General features: G+C 41.4%; 1 protein-coding gene across 1 annotated transcript in view; it reads right to left on the reverse strand.

The window, feature by feature from the left end:
- The window catches only part of kif5ab (kinesin family member 5A, b), an 80,096-nt gene extending 56,944 nt beyond the window's left edge, over positions 1 to 23,152 (reverse strand). Inside the window, exon 1 of the mRNA XM_086040501.1 lies at positions 22,722 to 23,152. Coding sequence (XP_085896627.1) covers positions 22,722 to 22,850 — 129 coding nt within the window. The 5' untranslated portion in view covers positions 22,851 to 23,152. The remainder of the gene's footprint in view (positions 1 to 22,721) is intronic.
- Between the last annotated feature and the right edge of the window lie 962 nt (positions 23,153 to 24,114).

A 24,114-nucleotide genomic window follows, 5' to 3' on the forward strand; every position in this document is an offset into this window, starting at 1 on the left:
AATTTAAGAAATTTAGAGACATCCAGGCTTTGATGGCCTCTAGATAAAAGTGGTCTTAAGGAGAGGATAAAGCGTCTTTTTTTGCTCGGCGGGAAATAGATTTGCCAGTCATCTGCATAGCAGTGGAAGGAAATATCGTGTTTTTGATGGATGGAACCCAGTGGCAGCAAATACAATGAGAACAGCAAGGGCCCCAAAATAGAACCTTGTGGAACATCATACAATAGAGGGGAAGAGCGGGACTCAGAGGAACCTAGGCTAACAGAAAATGTCCTGCCAGCCAAATACGATCTAAACTACACTAGAGCGCTTTCACTAATGCCCACTTAGTGTTGCAAACGAGCCAAAAGAATATCGTGGTACACTGTATCGAATGCTGCAGTCAAATCCAACACAACAAGACATATATAGTCTCCAGTGTCATTTGCAGGGGAATATTGTTAAAAACACATAACAGGGCAGACTGTGCTATGCATCATCTTGAAACCTGACTGGATCATCTTGAAACCTGACTTAGTTCTAAATAACTAACTACGTGCAAACCAACCACCTTTTTATGACTGGTGGAGGCAATGCATAAACAAATGCTATGGCTTTTATCCAGATGGTGAATAACTGTGATGTGAATGTAGCACAAGTGATGTACAGTATGTACTGATATATATTTATGTTGGCTCTCTCCTGGCATAGTGATGATTTTCATGAGTGAGGAGTATTATGAGAAAAGCTATAGAACAATGACTTCATCTTCATTAAGAGGGTAAAGCACTTAAATCCCCAACGTAATTCTAACAATTAATATAGGCCTTTAAATAGTAAAATCCTGCTGTCACCCATCCAGTGTAGAATCATTTCATAATGAAGTGTACATCCCCCGTTGTTCCATTGTTTTCAATGTTGCATAATCGAGCATATAGCGATGCATTTCTATGTGTTTTCTATAAAGGCCATACAATCCATGGGGATGCTGTGAGCCACGATTACATCCTTTGAGATAAAACGCACACTAAATAATCCCCCGCAGTATTACTACAGAGGAGCTCTGCTGCTTTTCAACCTGTTTTTCCCCTACGACGCAGTTCACAAAAAGCAGCATGTGGAACCCGGCTCTCACTTGTGATTTATATAATAATTCTAGTAATATTTAGCCTTTTCAATCACAAAATGTCTTTATTTATCAAATCTGTCACAAGAGACGTTTGTCTTGTTTACAATAAAGGCGGCCTGGCATTGATTCATGCTGAAGTGACACTTACTTCGAGTCAAGTCGACAAACACTGAATTTACAACACCATTATATCTAATAAGTGAACGTGAATGAGCTATTCCATAACATATTTAAGCCGGTTTCACCATGTACGTCTCACAAAATTTAGGAGCATCAGATTAGGGATCATAATAGGATTAACTTTCACTTTCTTTATCTTTGGCAAATCACTAATTTCAAAAAGAAGGAGCGGTATCAACGAGGGAAAAAGAGGAACCAGCCACACACAGGTGAGATCCAATACAAAATACAAAAATGTGTGAGTCACGTTTCATTTAAGGGGAGCCCCTTAAATGAAACGTGACTCATGAAACATGATGGCATGAGACACAAAAACACATAAGGGAATGAGACATTAATAAACAACATGTGATATGAGACACAAAACCTGACATGCAGTACGAAAACATGCGACCAGGAGACATGAAACATGATGACGTAAGACAATTAAACACATGATGGCAAGACACATGAGAATACACGATGACTTGAATCTTGAAACAAGAGATGAAATACGAGGCATGATGACATGAAACAGAAATAAGACAGAAGACATGGTAATTCACGATGGTGTGAAACGTGACTTGGAGATGTGACGGCATGGCACAAAACATGGGAAAGGAGACGTGCTAACATAATGACAGTAGACAACGCACATTGACATGAGACTTGAAACATGAAATTCAAGACCAGGAAATATGAGACAGGAGAAAGGAGACACAAAACATGATTCAGGAGACATGATAACACATGATCACATGAAAGAAGAGACAATGAAACATGGGACTAATGGCACCTGACATGACAAGTAAAAATAAGGTAATAATGCTTTTATTTTTACATCATAGCCAGCCGGGGGACGACAGATGACAAATAGCCTTTTGTCTAATTCTGGCTTTTTTTTAACCATGATTTTTCATTTGTTAAGTGAAATTGCACTGTCCCCTTTTTCTGTATACTACTTATCAATGTGGTTACAGTTTGCGGTGCTATTTTCTAAACAGGTTGCGCTCTTTTGTAGCCGAATAAGTTACCCCCCCAAATGTTACAAGTGACATTTTAATCTCCCTGATCACATAATCACATTATCAAATATATTCCTGTCTGCCAAGAGAATAGGTTTCTCTTGCCCCTGAGTGATTTCATATTGACTCTGGCAAACGCTCAGCAAGGGACACTCGCAAAGCTGTTTGGTACTTAATCGTACCAATCTTCTCTTCTCCCGAGTTCCCTGAACCTACGAAGTTCTGTTTGCCGTCCTTTCAATATGGCCTGCCTTAAAGCTTGTTGGCTGCTCCAGTTGCATAACGCTTCCGCCTTCGAGGTTCCACTCCTTAGATATCACTTTCACACTCCTACTCTACAGCTCTACAGCCACAATAGTAAACATTGTTAAATTAATACATCAAACTTGAGCGTACTTCTCTTTGTAAAGCCAGAATCTCCTTGCATTGGATTGGGACTAATCTATGAAATATCCTGAAGAAATGCTGACAACAAGCATTAGTGGAGGGGCGGGGTGTAATTTGTTCCACTCAGCTGAATGAGTCAGATAGAGAGTGGGAGCAGCATAACACAATGACCTCCCACTTTACAGCTGCCGCGTTGCATAAAGGGATTTGATGCTTGTGACAGAGGGAGGAGACGGCTTTCCCTTGCAACGACATTGGCTACACTTGCACAATCGAATGAGATCTGCTGTATCAAAAAGGCTCCCTTTACAAAGGGGTCACGCTACGTTTTAATTGCATACTGTGACAATTATGTTTATCCGTCTGCATCAGGGCCGTCACTTAGAAGCCAGTCGCAGGGCACATGTAGTCAAACAAGCATTCATACACGCATTTACACCTATAGACAATTTAGAATCTTCAATTAATCTAAGGTGACTTTTGGTGAGAGACGCAAGTACAGACAGATCGGCAATCAGTCATAGTGCACACGGAGCCATTTTCTATACCGTTTGCCCTCACCGGGGTCACAAGGTGAGCTGGAGCCTATCCCAACTGACTTTTGGGGAGGGAAGTGTGGTAAACCTTGGACTGGCTGCCAATCGATCGCAGGGCACAAAGGGACAAACAACCATTTACACTATTCATCACTTTTATTGATTCATCCATTTAGTTCCACTTCAGGGGTCGGGTTGCGGAGTCAGCAGTTTTATCAGAGAAGCCCAGACTTCCCTGTCCCCAGCCACTTCATCCAGCCCTTCCGGGGGGATACCGTAGCGTTCCAAGAACTGAGTCTTCCCCGGGGCCTGGTGGGACGTTCCTGGAACACCTCACTAGGGAAGCATCCAGGAGGCATCCTAATCAATGCCCGAGCCACCTCATTTGGCTTCACTCAACTCTGAGTCCGGGAGAGTCCAGGATCTTGTTCTTTCGGTCACGACCCACAGCTCGTGACCATGTGTGAGGGCGGTAACATAGAACGACCGGTAAATCGAGAGCCTCGCCTTTTGCTCAGCTCCTTCTTCACGATGACAGACAGATAAAAAGTCTGCATCACGGCAGACACTGCACCAATCTGCCTGTCGATCACCCGCTCCATCCTGCTAGATACTGAAACTACTCCACTTGGGGCAGGATCTCATCCCCAACCTCGAGAGGGTTCCCCACCCTTTTCCAACTGAGGACCAAGGTCTCAGATTTGGAGGTGCTGACTTTCAACCCAGCCGCTTCACACTCCGCTACACACTGCTCAATATTGTTCAATCATTTTCTATAGTGCAGAACAACATTCACACTCACACTCATACCTACGGGCACTAAAAAGTCTTCAATCAACCTAAGAAGCTTCGATAAAGTCCTTTAAAAAATTTACTGTCACCTCTGATTCTTGTAAATGTAGTAAATATATGCTGTAACTGGCGACATCAGCTACGAGTTATCATATTAAAAAATAGACACGTGGCATTTATATGGAGAGGGCCAGATAAACAGTAAGTACCGTGTCAAACGCCCACATGGACTAAGAAGCTGCTGCTGTCTGCCACAAGACGTGTAAGACTCGATGAAGGACGAGAGAAGGAGGACTAAAGGGGAACAAGGAAACAATATCATATAATAATCGAGATGCTTGATGTGAGGAGAAAGAGAAAAATGAGACATCAGACATGAAACATGAGACATGATGACATGAGCCATGAAACATGAAGCACCTAAGATGAAAGATCAAACTTGACACGAGACGTTTGAGAAAGTGATGTCGGACAAAAGAAACATCCATGTAACGTTTTCTCAGAAATGAATTGGATGTCTAAATACGCCTCTGGATTGAAAGAGGATCGCCCTTCCCTTCGACTGGAGGTTTCAGAAACCACAGCCTGCTCATTTTCTTCTTTTTGCATAATCTTGCTGAAGTCATTTTCTTGGGGGAGAAAGTCCCATGTGAGCGGAATAATCAATACAATTAAAGAGCGTGCCGCTGCCAAAAAGAGAACCAGAGCAAGTGAGGAATCATCAAGCTGTAGAAATGTGTTTAAGGAGAGGGAGGTGGAATACAGCACTTGAGCAAGTCTTATTTGAATTGCTTTTTGCTGTAATTGAAGGCATTACAGGTACTAATGAAAAAAGCATAATATGGGACCTGTTACAATCTCAGTCAAGCAAAGCAGTTTAACCATATTTTTTGGTGTATTTAGTATAGTGGATATAAAAGGAATGCTTATATGTCTGTTTAAGTCCCGACTTCGTGCTACCTGATTGTATCACTGATTAGAGAGAGATGTGCCAATCATCATTACAGCACTATGTGACATCACTGATGAAACGTGAGACTTGACGGGTGAGAAATGAGTCATGAAACATGAGATATGGAACAGAAGGCAAGGAACACAAAACCTCAAACACGAGGCATAAATCAGGAGACAGGAGACATATCGCCTGGGACACCAAACATGAGACATGAGAAATGAACGTTGAGATGACATGAAATGTGACTCCTGGCCATTCGTAGTGGATCCCCTCATTTGCATTAAAACAAAAAAACTGTCAACAAGAGATCAGAGCTGTCAGATTGTGCGCCATCTTGACACTGCGGGAACAGAAATAGACTTGCTGGGGTCCATGCATGACTTTGGCAGGTGAAATGCAAGATCTCCCCTTGCGGATGATCTAGTCGGCTGTGCATGTGACCTGAGCAATTGGAGACCGCCTTGCATCCACGGCTGTGTGTGACCTCTCAAGATAATAGCGATTATAATTTTTTTCAATGACTTGATTTCTACAATGATTCAAATGGATTTTCCCATCTTTTTGGAATATTTATGAATGAAATATGATGACATCCGCAGCGCCAAATCTGTCTGTCTGCACCTCCATCAGATACACCAAAATTGTGTAACACCACCTGCGCTACCATTTATTAAGTCTACTTTTTCTGACCATGCGCCAGGGCAGTGTAGGAGAAAACGCTCTTGGTCTGACGCTCAGTGCAGTCTACCAAATTCACAAACACACTCAACTAGACTTGCCTCAGCATGAAAATGGAGATGCGCCAATTTTTAAGATGAGCGCAGTCTACTTTCAGTGATCTAATTGTTAGGTGCGTCGGGGGTGGCGCAGCGCCATGCGGCGGAAGATCCAGGGAAGCGCATCAAAGTCCCAAAAATGCTAGACTAGACTTGCGCTGGCATCCGAATGAAGATGCACCAGACAGGCGCCTGTCCACTAAAATAGAGCTCAAAGAGTCTGCTTTCGTGTAGGACTAAATCTGAGAATAGTTACTGTTGAGAACTCAAATCATGAGGATTTTAGACAATTTTACATCAAAAAAGGTATCTAAATATTAATTGATCACGAAAAATAATCATCGATTCATGTAATAAATGATTAGATGATGATTCATCGATTAATCGTTCCACCTCTAAATATGTCTCCGTTACAACATCAGTTAAGTTAAAATGCATATTATAGTATGGAAGTGTCTTGGGTAATAAAAAATAAACTAATCAGAATCTGCTTACAAGCTATTTTCCATCTGTTCAGCCGCTAAAGGTCATGTACCAAGTAAAGGCCAATACATCATTTTAAACGGGTGACAAATTGTGGGTTGGACGGGTGACTGAAATGCCACTTACAATAAACACACACACACACACACACACACACACACACCCCAACAATACCCTGCGGATATGGTAAATATTGGCTTGGAGCTACAAAGGACAAAACTCCTCACTCAGGAGGCACAAAAGTGTTCATTCTGTCAGTGCTGCTCTTTTTGGCAAACACTTCAGGGTGGAATCCGCTTCTCTCACCAAAAGTCATTGGGGATATAGGCTCCAGTAAACCCATAACCCTAATGAGGACATGGGATAGAAATTGGATGGAATGAAAAAAATGTTCTAAGAACCAAGTGAAGTTGGAGCCATGGTCCTGAAATGGACTTCTAGTTCACTGTGGGAAGGTTTCAACATAAAGCCTTCCCTCTTTCCACTTTCCTCAAGACATATTGCTAAATATTTGAAAGGCTGAAATATGCAAGATAAAAAGCCACCCACACATGCTGAGGCAGACGAACTTTTTAAACTCAGTGGCTCGCCTGCTCATCTTGTCCGACTGCTGCTGTTTCGATTAGTCACCATATATATATATATATATATATATATATATATATATATATATATATATATATATATATATATATATATATATATGAAATGGGCTGTCACTTATTAATATAGCGCTTTTCTTCTTTGGTACTCAAAGCGCTTCACTCATCAGGCTTGCAGCCACACCAGCCAACATCATTAGCAGCTGTCCTCGTTACGACTGCAAGTCAAAGAGTATTAGTAGAACATTCCGTTTTTTCCCTAATTCACTCCTCTGAGAGGTCCAACAAAGCACAGTTGACTGGCAAACAGCCTTCAGGGCAGAGTGCGTAGTAATAATGATGCATGGTGCAAGGGAAAATACACTGGTGTTGATCCCTCTTGGAATTCTTGTGTTCATTATGAATCTGATGATGAAAAAATGAAAACTTAAATGGAAAAACAACACGCACTTACATAATTAGCATTAGCAATCAGTGTCCATCGGCATTATAGTGAGTTTTATTTTTTAAGATTTGTTTTTGTTTCTATAACGGGCTGTCGATATACTGCATGTCTTCGTGAAACCAGTCGGTGGTGCAAAAAACGATTAAGGACCACTGTACTCTGCTTGGGGAAAAAAAAAAACTTTCATCACATTATAGTCAGCTAAAAAAAAATCTTTAGTCACTCAACCCCTACTAGACAGACGGGTGACATTAAATTGCCAAGCTTTTTCACTTATGCCATTTAATGTGGTGGAGCGTGGCGTCACATTTTGATGATCATTTCGAGGATTCGCCATGAAAAAGTCCGCTTGCAGTTTTAATTTGACTTGTTTTCTCACATGAGGTGTTTTTCCCCCCAGTGACATGATACAAGTGGAGAAACGAGTCCATCGGAGCAAAAAATGATGCATAATTCATCAAGGCGGGAAATTAGATGTAGGCAGGAAAAGAATGCAAGAATTGGTTCTTATTAACTTTTCACACAAGAAAATGAGCTTAATATTAGCCGGCATATGGATAGGAGAGGACGGTGGAAAGAATAATTAGAAAGCATTCAGTTGAGGGTGATGAGACTAGAAAATGATTTAAAAGATTGAAGAGTTAGGTTTATTTGCCCATCTGCCTCTCTTTTCATACACAATCATATAGCATTCAGGCAGCACAGTCAAATAGCGGTTGGCATGTCAAACAGTGGTGAAGAGATGCAGAGGTGACTAGGGCGTTTCGTCATTAAACCTGACAACACTGACGGCTTTGGAGGGTTGCCCGCAATGTCACATTTGATGGAGCCCTCCGGCATGTATAGTACAGACACACGCACGCACACACATACACACAAACGGTTAGCGATGCTATAGAAAGCCTTCACAAAGTTTTATTTACCAAAGAAGGAAATGAGTTGCTCCTCATTCTTCCCAATTGATTACAACCTGAGGCACCCACAGAGAGGGACTCCATATTCGATTTCGGCACACTCTCAAGCATCTAACGTATCGAATGGCAAATGTGCCCGCTGTATACTTTTCATTCCACGCCGCTTTTTGACTAGATCAATTCAGTTTACAAAAAAATATCTTGTTGCAATGTGAGAAAAAGACGCTCTTAAACTATAACCCTCAGGTTGTTGTTTGGAAAAATTGCTGCTGAGTATGTAAAATGAATGTGCAAAGTCAGCCACTAAACAACAAGGTTCAATGCTCCAGGGAACATTTTTGAATGACGTAAAAGGTATACACCTAAAACGTCACATGCAAAATCGTATATTCCCTTCATTAAACACACCAAAGTGTGTCATGAGATTATCACATGTGTCAAGGGAATGATCCAAGTTAACCTAATTGGTCCAAAAATTATACAAACAATGAATCGTTCCCCATATGCATCGGTGTGACAGGCAGAACAATTACAGGTTCTTCTACTACTACAGAAAGTACAATTAACCTGTCTGCACGTGTTGCCATTCATACAACATATTAATAGCTTTGTGTTTCAGATTTCACACCGAGTAAGTAAATTTGTGAGTAAATTGAGACAATTGAGACGCTGATTTTTTGAAGTAACTTAGCCTCCGTTATCCATTGAAAAATTAACTGATTGGCTGTTTTTATTTATTTTATTTTTTTTGTAAGCCAAAGCAATAATTACTTTGTCGCTCTCACCTAAAGAAATTCCTGTATGTCAGTTTATTGCTTTTTATGACATTTTTGTTTGGTGGAGATTTTTCTAATGTAAAATGTGCCTTGGCTAAGTAAAGGTTGGAAAAATTGGTTTTGGTGAATCAACCTGCTGCCTCCACGGGTTATTGAGGGCAGTATATGGGGAAAACACTATGAATTTCGGCAAGGCAAAAAATAGGCTGTGAACAGCTAAGTATAGTATAGTATAGTATCATGTTTTAGTATAGTATAGTTTGGTATAGTATAGTGTCTTGTTTTCAACTAATTAATGTAATTCTTAAAAAATGCATATTGTGTCTCTTAAGAAAAGCAACATGTGTCCTCTGCTGTTAATTCAATCAGTGCGCCAGCAGTGACTAAGGCGGGCAATCTATAATGCAAAAAGTGAAAACTGCTCCACGCAAGATTTAAATTTTGAGGTCCTGCGATAGTGTAGTAGTGAGATATCAAGCTCCACCAGAGGAAGACGCATGCATCCTTCCATCAGAAAGGAGCCCTGCTGATGACCGCATCTGACTAGTAATGAATAATACAAAGACCACGAAAGGCTATCGTAAAATAATATACGTAGCACTCATTTCTAGAAGCCATTTAGGTGGCTAGTCAGGGGGAAATGGCTGCTGGAGTACTCCAAGAAATAGCACCGCAGGCTGGAATTGTCAGATTTAGCAGTGGGATCATGTCTATTCTTTTGCTGTAGTCATTGAGCCGTGACGTGAGTTAATTTGGATTACAAAAGCGCCCCGGGGGGAGAAGAAAAACAACACGCATGCAGTGGGAATTAGCATAAAATGAAAATTGGTCCAGAACAATGAAGTCCTTACAGGTGAAGTGGAAGGGATGCTTACACTCCTTGGGGACCTTTTTTTTTTTTTTAACAAATTGTCAGAGTGTGTCTGCGGAAAAATTCCTCCTCAACAAACTCATAATGCAACGGGACACAAGAAAAGGACTTCTTCTTGGAAATTATTCTCACAAAGACATCCACTTCACCTGCGGACACTGAATGCAAGTGCTATAAAAATAAAATTTAAAAAAGAATTGGCGAATGATTGATTTGCGACCAGTCCAGGGTGGACACCCGGTTCTGTCATCAAAATTCAGCTAGAATCGAATAATAGCTCACCCACAACCCTTATGAGGATAAGTGATATAGAAAGCTGATGCATGGATAGCTGGAAAGATGATAATAGTCCGTGCAATTGACTGGAAACCGGAGCAGGGTGGACCCCAGCTTCTCTCGCCAAAAGGAATCTTGGAAAGAGTCCAGTTCACCTGCCAACCAGTCACTGTTAAAATGGATGGATGGATGTGCCCTCTAACTGACTGGCATACACTCCAGTGTTGATCCCGCTTCTCTCACCAAAAGTCAGCTATGATAGACTCGAGATCACATGCTCCCCTAAGGATGACAAGCGCTATTGAAAATGGATAGATGGATAGATGACAATCCTGCGATTGGCTGCTACTCAGTCCACGGCGTGTCCCGCTTCTTTCACCAAAAGTTAGCTGTGATCGACTCCAGCTCACCAGTGACCCAAATTCCAACAAGAACTATGAAAAATAGATGGATGGATAGATACTAACAACTGTGATTACCAAGAGGCAGTGATGCCCTACGTCTTTCGCCAAAGGTCAGCTGCAATAGGCTCCAGATCACCCATGACCCTAAGTATGACAAGTACTATTAAAAAAAATGAATGGACCAATAAGAACAATGCCGACCAGTCCAAGGTGTACTCCTATTCTGTCACCAAAAGTCAGATAGGATAGGCTGAAGCTCACCCACAATGCTGATGAGGATAAGCGGTGCAAAGACATTGATGGATTGATGGGCGGATGGATGATGATAATCCCTGTGATCTACTGATGATCAACCCAGGGGTACCCCACTTCTCTCACCAATTGTCAGCTGTTATACGCTCGCAACCCAAATTAGGACAAGCAATTGGAAGGAACGATAATGACAATATAGCCTGCGATTGAATGACGAAAAAAACAGCTGGGATAAGATCCAGTTGACACGTGACCTTGATGAGGACAAGCGGATTAGAAGACTGATGATCATCAATCCTTGAAGTGAGTTCATGTGGATCATAAAAGGCCAAAAACAAGCATGGCATCACACATTAGCATAAAATGAATTAACAGAGGAGGTGAAGAGGTACTTGGGGAAAAAAAAAGCACACACTCGCTTCTACTTGAATATTCTGCATGCCAACTGGGTGCCGCAACACATCAGCATCACGCAGCCAGCAGCCTGAAGGGGTGTCGGGGCCGGGACCACGGATTAAAATAAATATGCGATAAAAGGTTTATTTAGGGAGGCAAACAAGACAAGACAAATGTTAACTAAAAGCAGGGTTAATGGATTTGGATTGTAATTTTTTTTTTTTTAAAACATAGGCTGGAATTAAGTTTAAAAGCAGTGCTCTCAAGTGTGGGTTCCAGACATTGATCTGTGAGTAATTAAAATGGCAGAGATGCTCACTTGATGCTGTCCACTTCCGCCTATTGACAATTTAATGTAGCAGAAGTACACGTCAAACCATGTGCTTCACTGCCTCCAGGCCACGGCAATGCACGCATGGTGAGAGGAGGATGCAATTAATGTGCCCTCAAGTCCGAAACCCTGCTAGTCATGCCCTCTTTCTGCTCCGCCACGCAGGGAGCGATACGGGCAGTGTACGTGTTTACTAAAGTGCCACAGCCTTATCTAAGCCTGGCACGTGTGCAGGCAGAATGATAGAAGAGATGAGCACAAGAAAGCGGATGTTGTTGGAACATGAACACGATAAAATAAAAATAATTATTCAAGGAGAGGGGATGCTGGCAACCTATTTAGACTGGGGTGTGTGGGAAGGGATATCAAACCTTTTTTTTTTTTTTTTTTAGCATTTCTTGTTTGTGACACCAAAACTATTGAACCACTTGTCCATGCATTACTCAATTGTGAAATATACACTCTAAAAATAATTGGGTCCAAAATCCCCCAAATTGAGTAAAAAGGGTTGTTTGTGACTTTTTGGGATGAATAAATAACCTAAAAAAAAATCAGATTGATCCCTTTTTGACCCATTGTGTTTTTTTTTTGTTGTTTTTTTTTAAAGAATACAGTACTGCAGATATAAAGTATATACAGTATTTTATAACTAGCTGTAATTTCACATGCGCGTGCTTAAAATAAAAGTTTAATTAATTCCATGACCATGCTTGTAACTCAAAACATTTACATCTCAAATTATGAAATGAAGGGATATGCTGTTAATCTGCTACAGTTGCCCTGTTTTTTAATGAGGAAAAAAAGCACTGTATGCACAATATACACTCTATATTTTTCTTTATAAAAAGTGATATTATCAAATATAATTAAAAAGAAGTTTTTGTGACACTGCATCAATTGAACCGACAGATATGTTGTTCAATGAGACTTCTCAGCTCCTCTCAGCTCATCATGCGGCACTAATATCAGTCGTTCCTCAAAGAGGATAAAGGATATATGAGTGTGAGTACTGTTTCACTGTCTTTCTACTGTTCAACCCATTCTTTAAGCCCGTATTCAGAGCTGGGCACTTGACCGGCCGCGACCCTCCACCCTTGACCTGGGTACCCTTCCGGCCGCGAACCCCCGGCAATATTCATAAACATTGTCGGCCCCGCCCTGTTCCGCAAAAAAAAAAAAAAACGTGCATGATGCTCCCGCGGGAGAGATGCTAACGGAAGAGGTTTATTTCAAGACAATTAGCTGGCTAACTTACTATTCAAACCCGCTGTGGACATGCTTCAAATGCGCCATTTACTTACGTACTTACCCAGCTGCGTGTAAGTAGGTTGGTTTTGTCGTATTTTATAATTATTTGGGTCCAACAGACGACAAGTCTGCGAGCATTCAACAAGTTACTTATTTTCCACACTTCCCCTTCTTCACACTTCCCGGCCTTCAAAATAAAAGCATGCCAGCAAACCACTACACAGCAGTTTTGCTACGGCGTATTTACGGAAGTAGGAAAGTGCATGATGTGCCAGTGCCATGCTTGAGTGCTGCACGCAGCTTAAATATACTCCCGGACACAAGTTGTTTTGAAAGAAGCCTAAAAAGAAGCCTTTCACAGAGTAGGCTGAGATGAAATTTGGCCGCCTCGCGAGCACGTCACACGCATGAGGGCCGATTAGTGGACCGGACTAAAATCCACTTAGTCCAGCCATTTTTTTAAATTTGTCACCCCCCACCCCTCCGTCCCAAAAATGGGCATCCGGCCGGGCCGGAGAGTCCGACCGGTCCGGCCCATTGACGGACTACCCCAGCTCTGCCCGTATTCCACTGAGCGGCAAAGGTATGCAAATGTTTGTTAACGTATTAAATGTTGATTTTTCGTCTGAATAAACATTCACTGCCTTCGCAAACACTCGCAAACCTTGGCCGCTCAGTGGGATACGATCGCTAACGCCTTATAGCACTGCAACATTGATGCTATTTAGCATTAAAGTTATGATATCAGACTGAAATGCTAAGTTATGTGGTTCTAATTCTCTTTGTGTTATGCTAGGTTTGACAGTAAACTTCAACCAGGAGTTAGCTTGAAGCCTTAACACAAACTGGCAACCAGAGTGGACCCCACATCTTTTGTCAAAAAGTCAACAGAGATAGACTCCAGCTCACCTGCACCACCAATGAGGACAAGTGGTACAGAAAATAGATGGATGGATAGATGTGCCATGCAACCAAACCTGCTAATCTCACCGAAAGTCAACTGCGAAAGGCTCCCTCTCACCTGTGACCATAAAGGACCATAAGGACAATAAAGCTGTAGAAAATGTTGATTGTGACTGACTCTGTGATTGATCGTCAGCCAGTCCAGGGCAGGATGTTTGCTCTTTACCGAGTGCTCCTTTCCAGACACCAGTCATTCGTACTCGTAATAATCACATCCCTGATGGATAGGAGCATCCCCTTTGGAAGCTTTGAAGCCAGATAGAACTTCACTTATAAAAAATGGCCACTGTGTAATGGTGAGTCAAGCCTTGGCGCAATTACGGTACAAAATATGATTAAAAAAATAAGTAGCGGTAAAGTATGAGGTATTGTAGACAGCGAGAGATACAGGCAGCGAGTTGGAGGAAGCGGATTAGCCGTGATGCCAAGCAGTGGCGGTGGCATCCAACAGGAGAAATGAGCTCACGTCTTGACCCAGCACTACAATCCCATTACAGTGTCCTAATTGGATCGGGTGTGTGCTGCGTAACAAGAGCATTAGAGCACTTTAGTGTGCTCAGGGGAGACCTTCGGACATTCCATTTGTGATTCTGCTCTTGGTTTGCAGACACCGCAAGGCAAGAGCACTGGCCGGATGCGAGGGCTATGAAATCAGATGCCGAGGTAATACATATATTTGCGCTGAAATAAATAAGCGATCCATATCGTAGCATTGATTTTCCATCAACCGCAATCACAGACAGACAGTGTGACTCACGAGATTTCAATCATTTGTCACGCACTTCCATGTTATGACTGCACAACAAATATGACAAAAAGCCATTTGGGGGGGGTGGGGTGGATTGCAAACTCCCCCTTTAAGACATATGATTACTTACAAACTATGGCATGTCCTAACTTAAAAATTCAGGTTAAGTTGTTGCATAGAGACGGAACACCATTGTCAACCAAGGACCCGCTGTAACATCAAAGCCAAAATGGGTTTGCTGAAAAAAACAACAGAGTCAGCTACACTAAATCTGTGCTGTGACGCAATTCCTCCAGGCAGCATTACTCTGCTCTATGCAACAGCTCTATGAAAACCCATTTCCGGTTATTACCCAGAATCACAACATTTATTTTACAGCTCCAAACCATACCAGAGCAAACTGACCTGTACTAGCCATATTTAGCTTGGTCAGTTAACACCATTACTGAATATACAAACTTTTAAGACTTGTTAGCACACTGGGGAATGGAAGCCAAGGAGCGGTAATCCATATAAGTGTAAATAGCGTGCAGAAAATAGTGGATCAATAGCTCTCTCGTGTGCACATTTATAGTGGTCTGGTTAACATGGGTGAGAGGATGCAAATTAAGGGCAAACAATTCAGCAGCACCTCGCAATCACTTCACGTTTTCGCCTTGAAAACTCTCTGGGGAATTGACAAGCCAATAAGGTCTACCCATAATTTTTTAATTAGTTTAAAACACTGGTCAGACTGGGATTATTTTGTAGAGAGATTGGATTTATTGTGTGGAAATTGTCACTAGAGGTTGAAATGCACTCTTAACCAACAGACATGCAAAAGAGAAGAAAAAGTGTTTCATGTACTGTACATGCCGTTATAGTTGTTGCTCATGCTGTTTTGTTAAATAGGGCAATTTTTCACAAATTAAGATGGATCCAAAGGTGTGGGAATAATTTCTGGGACACACTTTTGCCCAAGTACCCCAAGAATGAAGAATAACAGCATACTTTACAACCCAATACCGCGGGGCCAATGTTGACTACAGCTTTTGTTACCCTGTCACTGTGGGGCGGAGCTCGGTGGTTGCGATGAGACGAGCGGAAGCGGGGGCCCAGAGTGTGAAGGAAAAAACAAGCCCCCACAAAGACAATTGCAGCATGGATTGTAATGTTACTCACTAGGGCAGCACTTCATTACATAGCCGTTGAATATGGCACATGCAGTCAAAGCCTTTCTTGGTATTAACTGTATGTTTGTTTAAAAATAAGTTACTGTATGTCAGTGTTAGAATAATTTTGGATCTTTCAGTGTAGTTATTTTTTATCTAGTTTTGGCTTTTGTTTTTTTTAATTAGTTTAGTTAGTTTTAATTTGTTTTTAGAGCAGTTTTTTTTTGTTTTAATATGTCTTGTTTTTTAAATAACCTATGTGTATATTTTATGGATGGATGAGTCGATGGATGGCTAAACGATGTATGGGTGGATGATGGATGGATGGATGGATGGATGGATGGATGGATGGATAGATGGATGGATGGACGGACAAACCGACGGATGAATGGATGAATGGATGGGCCCTGGGATTGACTGGCAAAAGCCAGATAGGATGGACACAAGCTCACCCGCAGTCCAAATGAGAATAAGTGGTCCAGAAAATGGATAGATGGATGTACCCTAATGTGGATAGGCTGTAACTCAGCTGGGACCCTTATGAGAAAAAGTGGTAAAGGAAATGGAAATGTGCTCTGTGACTGACTGGTGACTGCTTCTCTCGCCAAGTGAGATGGGATAGGTTCACAACTAATGCTATAAAATATTGATGGTCAGATATTTCTAATGCATTTCTGTGCATAGCAATAATGCTATTAAAAGGATGTTGTTCTTTTCTCACTTTTTTAAACACACTCCATTATTATTCAGAAGAAAACATACAGTACACAGATTTGTTTTTTTAATTGAATTTACTCGATTTTATTTCATCAAGTGGTTACTTGGAATAAAATTATCTGGATGATCTGGATACATTTTTTTAAGATAGATACATTTTTTTAGTAGTGGTAGTTGTATAGTCTACTTTAAAAAATTATCTGGATCCAGATGATTTTTGATTTGATATCGTGCAACCACTATGAAATGAAATTGAGTAAAGTCAACGCACATTTTTCTTCAGTGTACCTCAGAATGTGATTTTATGGGACAATCATATTTAAGAGACAGAGGAGGTCCTCAAGGGCATTAAAAATAAGCCACTAAATTGAGAAAGTAATGGTCCACAGCCACCGCCGATGAACGTCCACAAAGCAGGTGACCTATATTTTAAGGGCACCATCAGAGTCAGACCACAGCGTAAGGTTAAGCGTTGTCCAGCACTTTCTTCATCTTATAAACTGCAGGGGGGAAAATAATACCACTTCAGTTACACTCAACTCAAGCATATCGCTAGAATTAAATCACGAGGGTCCACGACAATTGCCAGGCAAACGAAGCATCAAATCACTTCATTTCGCAACAAAAAAGACTCCAGAGGATGCTGAGATACAGCGACAGTTAAAAGACTGCTGGGAAATAACACTCATCTCGGTCCTAAATCTCGCCATCATCTATTGCTCCAGGTGTGATGCATGCAATCTATTTTCATAGTGTGTAGCCACTCACATGACAGCGAGCATGCAATAGTGATAAATCAACACTAGAAAGGGAAAAAAAACTTGGTACCTACAAGCGACCATTATTATTTATTCAGTTTGAAGTATAGTACCCATCTCCCCTCGCCCCCTGACCCCAACCCCTTTTACCAGCATATTAGAAGAAGGTGCCATGTGTGATACCGCATCATTGCAGACAGTGAAATAATGCTGACAGCTGTGTCGCTACACAGCAGCGTACAGGAAAAACAAAGGCTGAGCCTGAGGGCAGTGTGGGCCGAGTGCGGCTATTAGAACGGCTGCCATTGCCGGGGACCAACACTAATAGAAGGACATTCAGTCCCTTTCTGTCACACAGGTATGGCCTAACAAATGGTCGGTTTCTACGTTGTAATTACTTGCGGGGCAACTACAAAAAAGCACAACTAACTAAGCCATGGATGTGTTGCACTTATGTAGCCTGCACTAAATATATAGCTAGATAGACAAATAGCTAGCTAGCAAGATAGATAGATAGATAGATAGATAGATAGATAGATAGATAGATAGATAGATAGATAGATAGATAGATAGATAGATAGATAGATAGATAGATAGATAGATAGATAGATAGATAGATAGATAGATAGATAGATGGACAGATAAATAGATTAAAAACCTATTGACTGCGGGATCCAAAAACAACTGAAAGATGCTTCTTTAAAGGCCTGAAAAAGCCTCACACCAGAATTTAAATGTTATGTGACACGTTTAATGGAGTTATTGCAACCAAATATGAAGTCTATTTTTAGTCACTCTGTTCCGGTAATTTTGCTGATATTAAATGTCGTCTTTTGTTCTTATATTTTAGTTATAAAATAAATACAGTGTAGTATATTTAGTGTCTATATTATGAACAGCTCTCATCACAGTGAACTACTGCCACCATGGACAGAATAATGTATGTAATAAATGTCATGGCTGGTGAAGGTCAATTCATATTCAATAATACAGCTATACCGAAAGGTTAGATGGGAACCAAACAACTCAGATGGCATTTCAGTGTATTTTCATTGCTGACCTAATGAGACTTGCTGTGTGTATACCAAAGCCTGGCATACCACCTATGTGACAGACCGGTCCGCCTATCCGCCTATGACGTACGCCCATTTCGTAGGCAATAAACGGGAAATTTAAAAATGTAGGAATAAGTATAATCGGAAGCCCATTTTTCCCATTTATGTAATTGTCTATTTTTGTGCTGTGATAACTTCCACATGTTGTTACATTAACAATCATGAGCTGTACCATATCGAATCGAATCATAATCCCACTCGAATCGAACCGAATACAATCCTTCTTCCACTTGTAAATGTAGTGTAAATCACTAACCTGAAAATCGATATAAAGATGTTCGCAAACTCTACCATTCCAACGCCAGCTCGCTATGGAGGCGAGTACGAGACTGAGACGCTTTTATACCCCACTGTGGCAGAGCGACTACAAGATTCTGTAAGTGAGGTCAGGTTTCCCTGATAGTACAATCCAGAGGACAGAAAGCCAAATTCACATGCAGTGCAGTGTTTAACCCGAAGATAGTGCCACACAGACGGTTTGCCCCAAATTCAAGGTTTCAACCAACGTGCACTAAAATGTCAACATAATGGCCAGGACATGTAGACAGCAATAGTAGACACCCATTTATACAGTTTAGCCCAAAAAAGTTGATTTGGTGGTGAGAACCCCCTTTAAAGGAGGTGTATCATGCCCTTTTAAGCTTTCCACAGTTAACTACATAGGCATATACATGATTATATATTACTTTTGGCCACACGGCTATCAAATTTCTTATGAAAGATGAGTAATTTTGGTAGCTCTTTTCCTAACCCAAAAGTAAAATGCCTGGTTCACCAAAAACCCGCCTCTCCCCGTGTGGCTGCCACGCCTCTTTCGTGACGTAGTCCCAAAGCAACTGATATTCTGCCAGCCAAATACACATTTTTGCCTTTTGCACATTTTTTAAACTAAAACGTTGCAACTACAAAAATCTCTCCCCAACTCTGGTGCAAAGATATACGCGTTTGGCTGACCACCGCTGGCTTCTGTAGAAAGTGGGCGTGTGTTTACCGGGTCGTTTTCTTCAGTCGGGCAGGGCTGGTGTTTAGAGAGCAGGAATGCTTGAAAATGTATGAATGGAGGAAAACACCACTTTGGCTGTGTTTTTGATGAGGAAAACATGGCTAAATGCTCCAAAAAGTTGATTCAGAATGATACATCTCCTTTAATGGAACTGCAAAAGGATCTTCACTTGCGGATGATGTAAAGTTGGGTGCTGTGGAGTGGCCACTTGGAGTTCGTCCATCTTTTGTGTGACAAAATCTGCCGGTGCCTCGATCAAATCCACCAAAATCGTGTTACAGCTCAACAAGTTTATGGAGCATTCTAAAACAACCATGGCTGCATACAAAGTGCTCTACATAACGTGCACCTGTCTTAAAAATAGGGCTTCTATTTAGGCTATTTAGGCTTCTTGACTTTTTTGCGGTTGTACTCATGATAGACAAATGCACCAAAACTACTTGTTGCTAAATGAAATTGAATTCAGGGGCTACATTTCCAAACACTCATGAGGTTTTGGGAATTCCGTAGCCAAAATGTACCACAACGCCCATCCACACCCAATGAACAAAATTCTAATTCCTTCACACCTGTTTAGTATATGTGTAAGATTCGGTTGCAATCAGATAAAATCCATCCATCCATTATCTATACCGCTTATCAAAACTCTAAGATAAATGAATTTGTGAAGGGCCCCTGGAAATGTCCAGGATGACCCTAAAATGGCTGCCTCAAACCAAAATGGCCGACTTGTAAGGCATGGAGTCTCGATACTTTTTTGTGTGTTTACTCATGAGTCATGACAGGCGTAACAAAGTGCATGTTGCCAAGTGAAACTGGCTTCGGGGCTGAATTTGCAATCATGGTGGGGTTACCCTATTTAGCTACGCTGCATGAAAGACACACACAGACACACACACGCGCACGCACACACACACACACAAAACTTGTGACACTGTGAGTGGTGTCAGTGAATAACTGCAATGGTACGTTTCTTATCAGTCAAGCATCACCAGTTCCTCATGTTCTCCAAAACTCCCCCACCCTCCCCTGAGATGTTCTTCCATCCATTCCGAGTATAACAACAAGATTCTTCACATCTCCTCCAAGCCTACCATCAAAAACTCTGATAGCTGTCTCTTAAACCTCTTAAACCTCCAAGTGGACCAAAAATGTGTTGTAATCTAAATTAATTTAAATCATAAGCATGTGCCTGCTGACATTTTTTTTTTATAACCCTGATCTAATCTGATGGCAGCTGCTTGAAACACACTCGGGAAATTTTCTCTGTGAAATACCAAAGGCTACAGAAGGGAAACATTTCCTGTTTTTCATTTTTTGCACAACTAAGCACATCTCACACTCAACTACCCTCCAAAAAGTAATCACGAGAGCAAAAAGATCAACACTAGAAATACTTTGGTGATTACTTTTGTCAGAATAAAGAAAGTGCAAATTTGTAGCATACAGGCAACCATTATTATAATAGCAGAAGCACATGGAAATCATCTGTTGCAGGGTCAAACTGTTGCCATCATAAACAATCATTAACTCTACAGGCACTATTGGGTCAAGTAATGTTTATTAACAGTCATAAGCCCCAAAACAAATTAACTACTGTTAGAATAAAGATTAAACGAGACCTATTATGCTATTTTTTCAGAATTTAAAACAGTTCTAAGGTGTCTTGATAAAACATATCGTCTCTGTCCTAAAATCACTTATGTCCAATTTTGGAAAAAATGATTAATTGTCACGCTAAAAAACACCATTCACGTAAAAATAAGAAAATTGAAGAAAAATGGACATAAATGTTTTTCACAGGACAGCGACGATATGTGACGTCCATCCATCAAACTGCAAGTATTCAGTGTTGCCCACTTACCAACAAATCTTGTGAGTTTTTTTGTGGTCTTATTTTGGACACCTCCCCGTCCAGCCTGCAAATGAATGGTGCTTGCGCAAATCCACTGATGGCTAATTTAGCAAGTGGCTTTTTTTTTTACAATACATCTCATTAACATAAGGCGTGATGTGAAGATTATTCACATTGCAGATTAACATTCTTTACTGGCCTGCAAGTGTAAAAAGAAGTGGAACTTCGTTAGTACTAACGTTGAAAAGAATAAAACGCTCAAGGACATGGATACCTGGATAGCGAACGCTGGAGTCCGACTGCTTCAAATAAGAGTCCGGCCACTTTGCGTTCAAACACACAGTGTATATTATCCCTTGTGTCATAAAGAGAACAAAAAGCCAAAGAAAAAGCAAAATAGTCAGATGATGAAAAAAACAGCACCTGCAGTGCCAGTACACATCTCGTGGATCGCACGTCTGCCTCCAAGTTCTGGGATTCTGGATTTGAATGTCTGAGTTTGTGCGTTCTCCCCGTTCTTGCATTGTTTTCCCATTGTCCCAAAATACGCGCGATACATTCACTCAAGATTCGTAATTGCCCATTGGTGTGAATGCGAGCGTGAATTTGTCTGTGTCCTGCGATTAGCTGGCGACAAGTCGGCTGGGATAGACAAGTGGGACAAAAATTGATGCAGGGATGTGTGATATGAGTGACTGGTGACCTGCAGGCTGTATTCTGCTTCTCTTGCCAAAAGTTAACTGGGACAGCTGTAGCACACCCGTGACCCTAATGAGGACAAGCGCCATGGAAAATAGATGGATAGATGTACCCTGTGATTGATTGGAGACCAGTCCACGATGGACCTTGATTCTCTCGCCAAAAATCAACTGGAATGTTTCAAATGTCACTTTAATGAGGACACGTGGTATAGAAAATGGATGGATGATGTGCCCAGTGATTGGCTGGCAAGCAACCTGAGGTTTACACTGCTGCTCTCACCAAAATTCACCTCGGATAGACACTAGCTCATCTGCAATGTTGATTCCTAATATTATGGCTGACGGTGTACGTGAGGACGCCAAAGGCAATTTTGTGCAGTCTCCATCACTTCCACTCAATCCTCACACCAGATGGGTGTGGATTTAGATCTCCCATTCAAACAATCACCACATTTGCATTTAAACTCCGCCAAAATCCTCCACCTGCTGCCTGCATTGTCACGTGGGCAATCCCCAGTCCCATCAGCCTCAGGTATACTGCATATATGCGTGTAATTGAACATGTGTGCTGCTTCTTGTGGCGATTCCATCTGCTGCTCCAAATCAGCGTGCATAATCGACAGCCATAAAAAAGAAAAAAGCAGAAAGGACCCACACATACAATCAGGGCTCCTATTAAGACTGGTAGCAGCTCATAATTTACAACCAGGCGTTGTTGCGGTGTGTCCTCAGTCAGATAAATTCTGACACAAGGAGAGGCTTTTAAAGTGCATTTTAGAAGCATGACACTTAAGGTCAGAGCAGAAATGTTATAAAATATGACATTCCCATTCCTTTGTATTTTGCAGATTGGAATATTGATCCATGCCTCTTTCCAAAGCTATAAAGCTTCCCAAGTGTTCATTAGCATTAATTGACCTGCCAATGAGGAGGCCCATCTAATAGGAGAAAAAAAAATCAGGTTAGTAACTTACCCCAAGGAGAACAGCATCTTCGCCTTGGAACACCGGGATGAACTTATCTCCACGCAGGATTTCCGACCGGTTGAGTGGACGAAAACGACATAGCACCTTGATATTGCATTCTGCATTACTGTTAGCCATTGTTGTTAAAAAAATAGAAGAAAAAAGCACTGGCCCCCCAAAATTGAGAAAACACAATAAAATAATTTCCCTGCAACCTGTTCCAAAGTGGATGCTGGCTTATGCACACGCAAGGCAGTGCATTTGAAAGATTGGACTAAACAGTATAATACGAGGGTTTATTTGACGTTGAAAAGCATAAAGAAGAAAAATAAAAGGGGTTAAAAAAAGAGGAAGAAAGAAAACAACCCTAAGGCTCAATTTGGTGCTGAACAGATGGCCGAGAGTTGCACTGGGGGAGAACAGCCCAAACTGGTCTGGTCGACAGCGTCTGCAAAAGCAGCATGCTCGCATCTCTCTTTCCTCATCTCTCTCTCTCTCTCTCTCTCTCTCTCTCTCTCTCTCTCTCTCTCTCTCTATCTCTCTCTCTCTCTGTCGCTCTCTCTAGGAGTGGGCGGGGCATCCGACGTCCTCTCATCAGCACCACTAGATGAAGAAGAAGCGCTCTCACACGATTTGTCGTCTCCCCCACCCTCCCATAACCACCAATATTGCTATTGTTACAGGTTATTCTATCTGAAAGCTCACCACTAATGATCATAAAGAAATACGTGTACTCGGCCTAAAGTGGGTTGCCAGGTCAGGTCCTAAAATACCCTCATTTGGAACACCTGCACAAGATAGTGAAATGCAATATAAAAATCTGCTTTTGCAAGGACAGTAATGTTGAGTTTTGCTTTGTGTTTATTTTCGTTGTTGGAGAGCTGCACTGTATGTGTTACTGATATCTGTGGTACAAGCAGCACGTGCCAGCTGGGGTGGCTCAGGGACAGAGCCAGATATTTTCAGTGGAGTGCCCAGGGTGACACCAGATTGAGAAGGGGTGGTCTTGGCCACCCCTGGCTATCCAGTGGCTTAGCTCCCACGAGGGGCTGTTTCCGCTGTTGTTCTTCTGTGCATGTTATATTTGCCGTGTTTGCTGCCAGGTCGCCATTGCAAATGTTCTGTTCTGTTTTTGTCTGTCTTTCCTTTTCCCCCCTTTGTTTTTAATTCGTCATAAATTATTTTGTTTGTTAATGCCTGTTAATGTTGTAATTTTAATTATGTAAAGCACATTGGTTTACCTTCTGTAAAAAATACGATATATAAATAAAGCTGCCACTTTCACTTAAAACTCCAACACAATAATAAACATGATGGTTACATTCAAAGGGATATCTTACATGTTTGCGCAGAATGATTAATAAAGCTCTTATAGTGCACATCATCACTTTTGCGGGCGCAA

The sequence above is a fragment of the Filicampus tigris genome, chromosome 9, assembly GCF_054856515.1.
Source record: "Filicampus tigris isolate MCC_2025a chromosome 9, RoL_Ftig_1.0, whole genome shotgun sequence".
NCBI classification, from domain to species: domain Eukaryota; kingdom Metazoa; phylum Chordata; class Actinopteri; order Syngnathiformes; family Syngnathidae; genus Filicampus; species Filicampus tigris.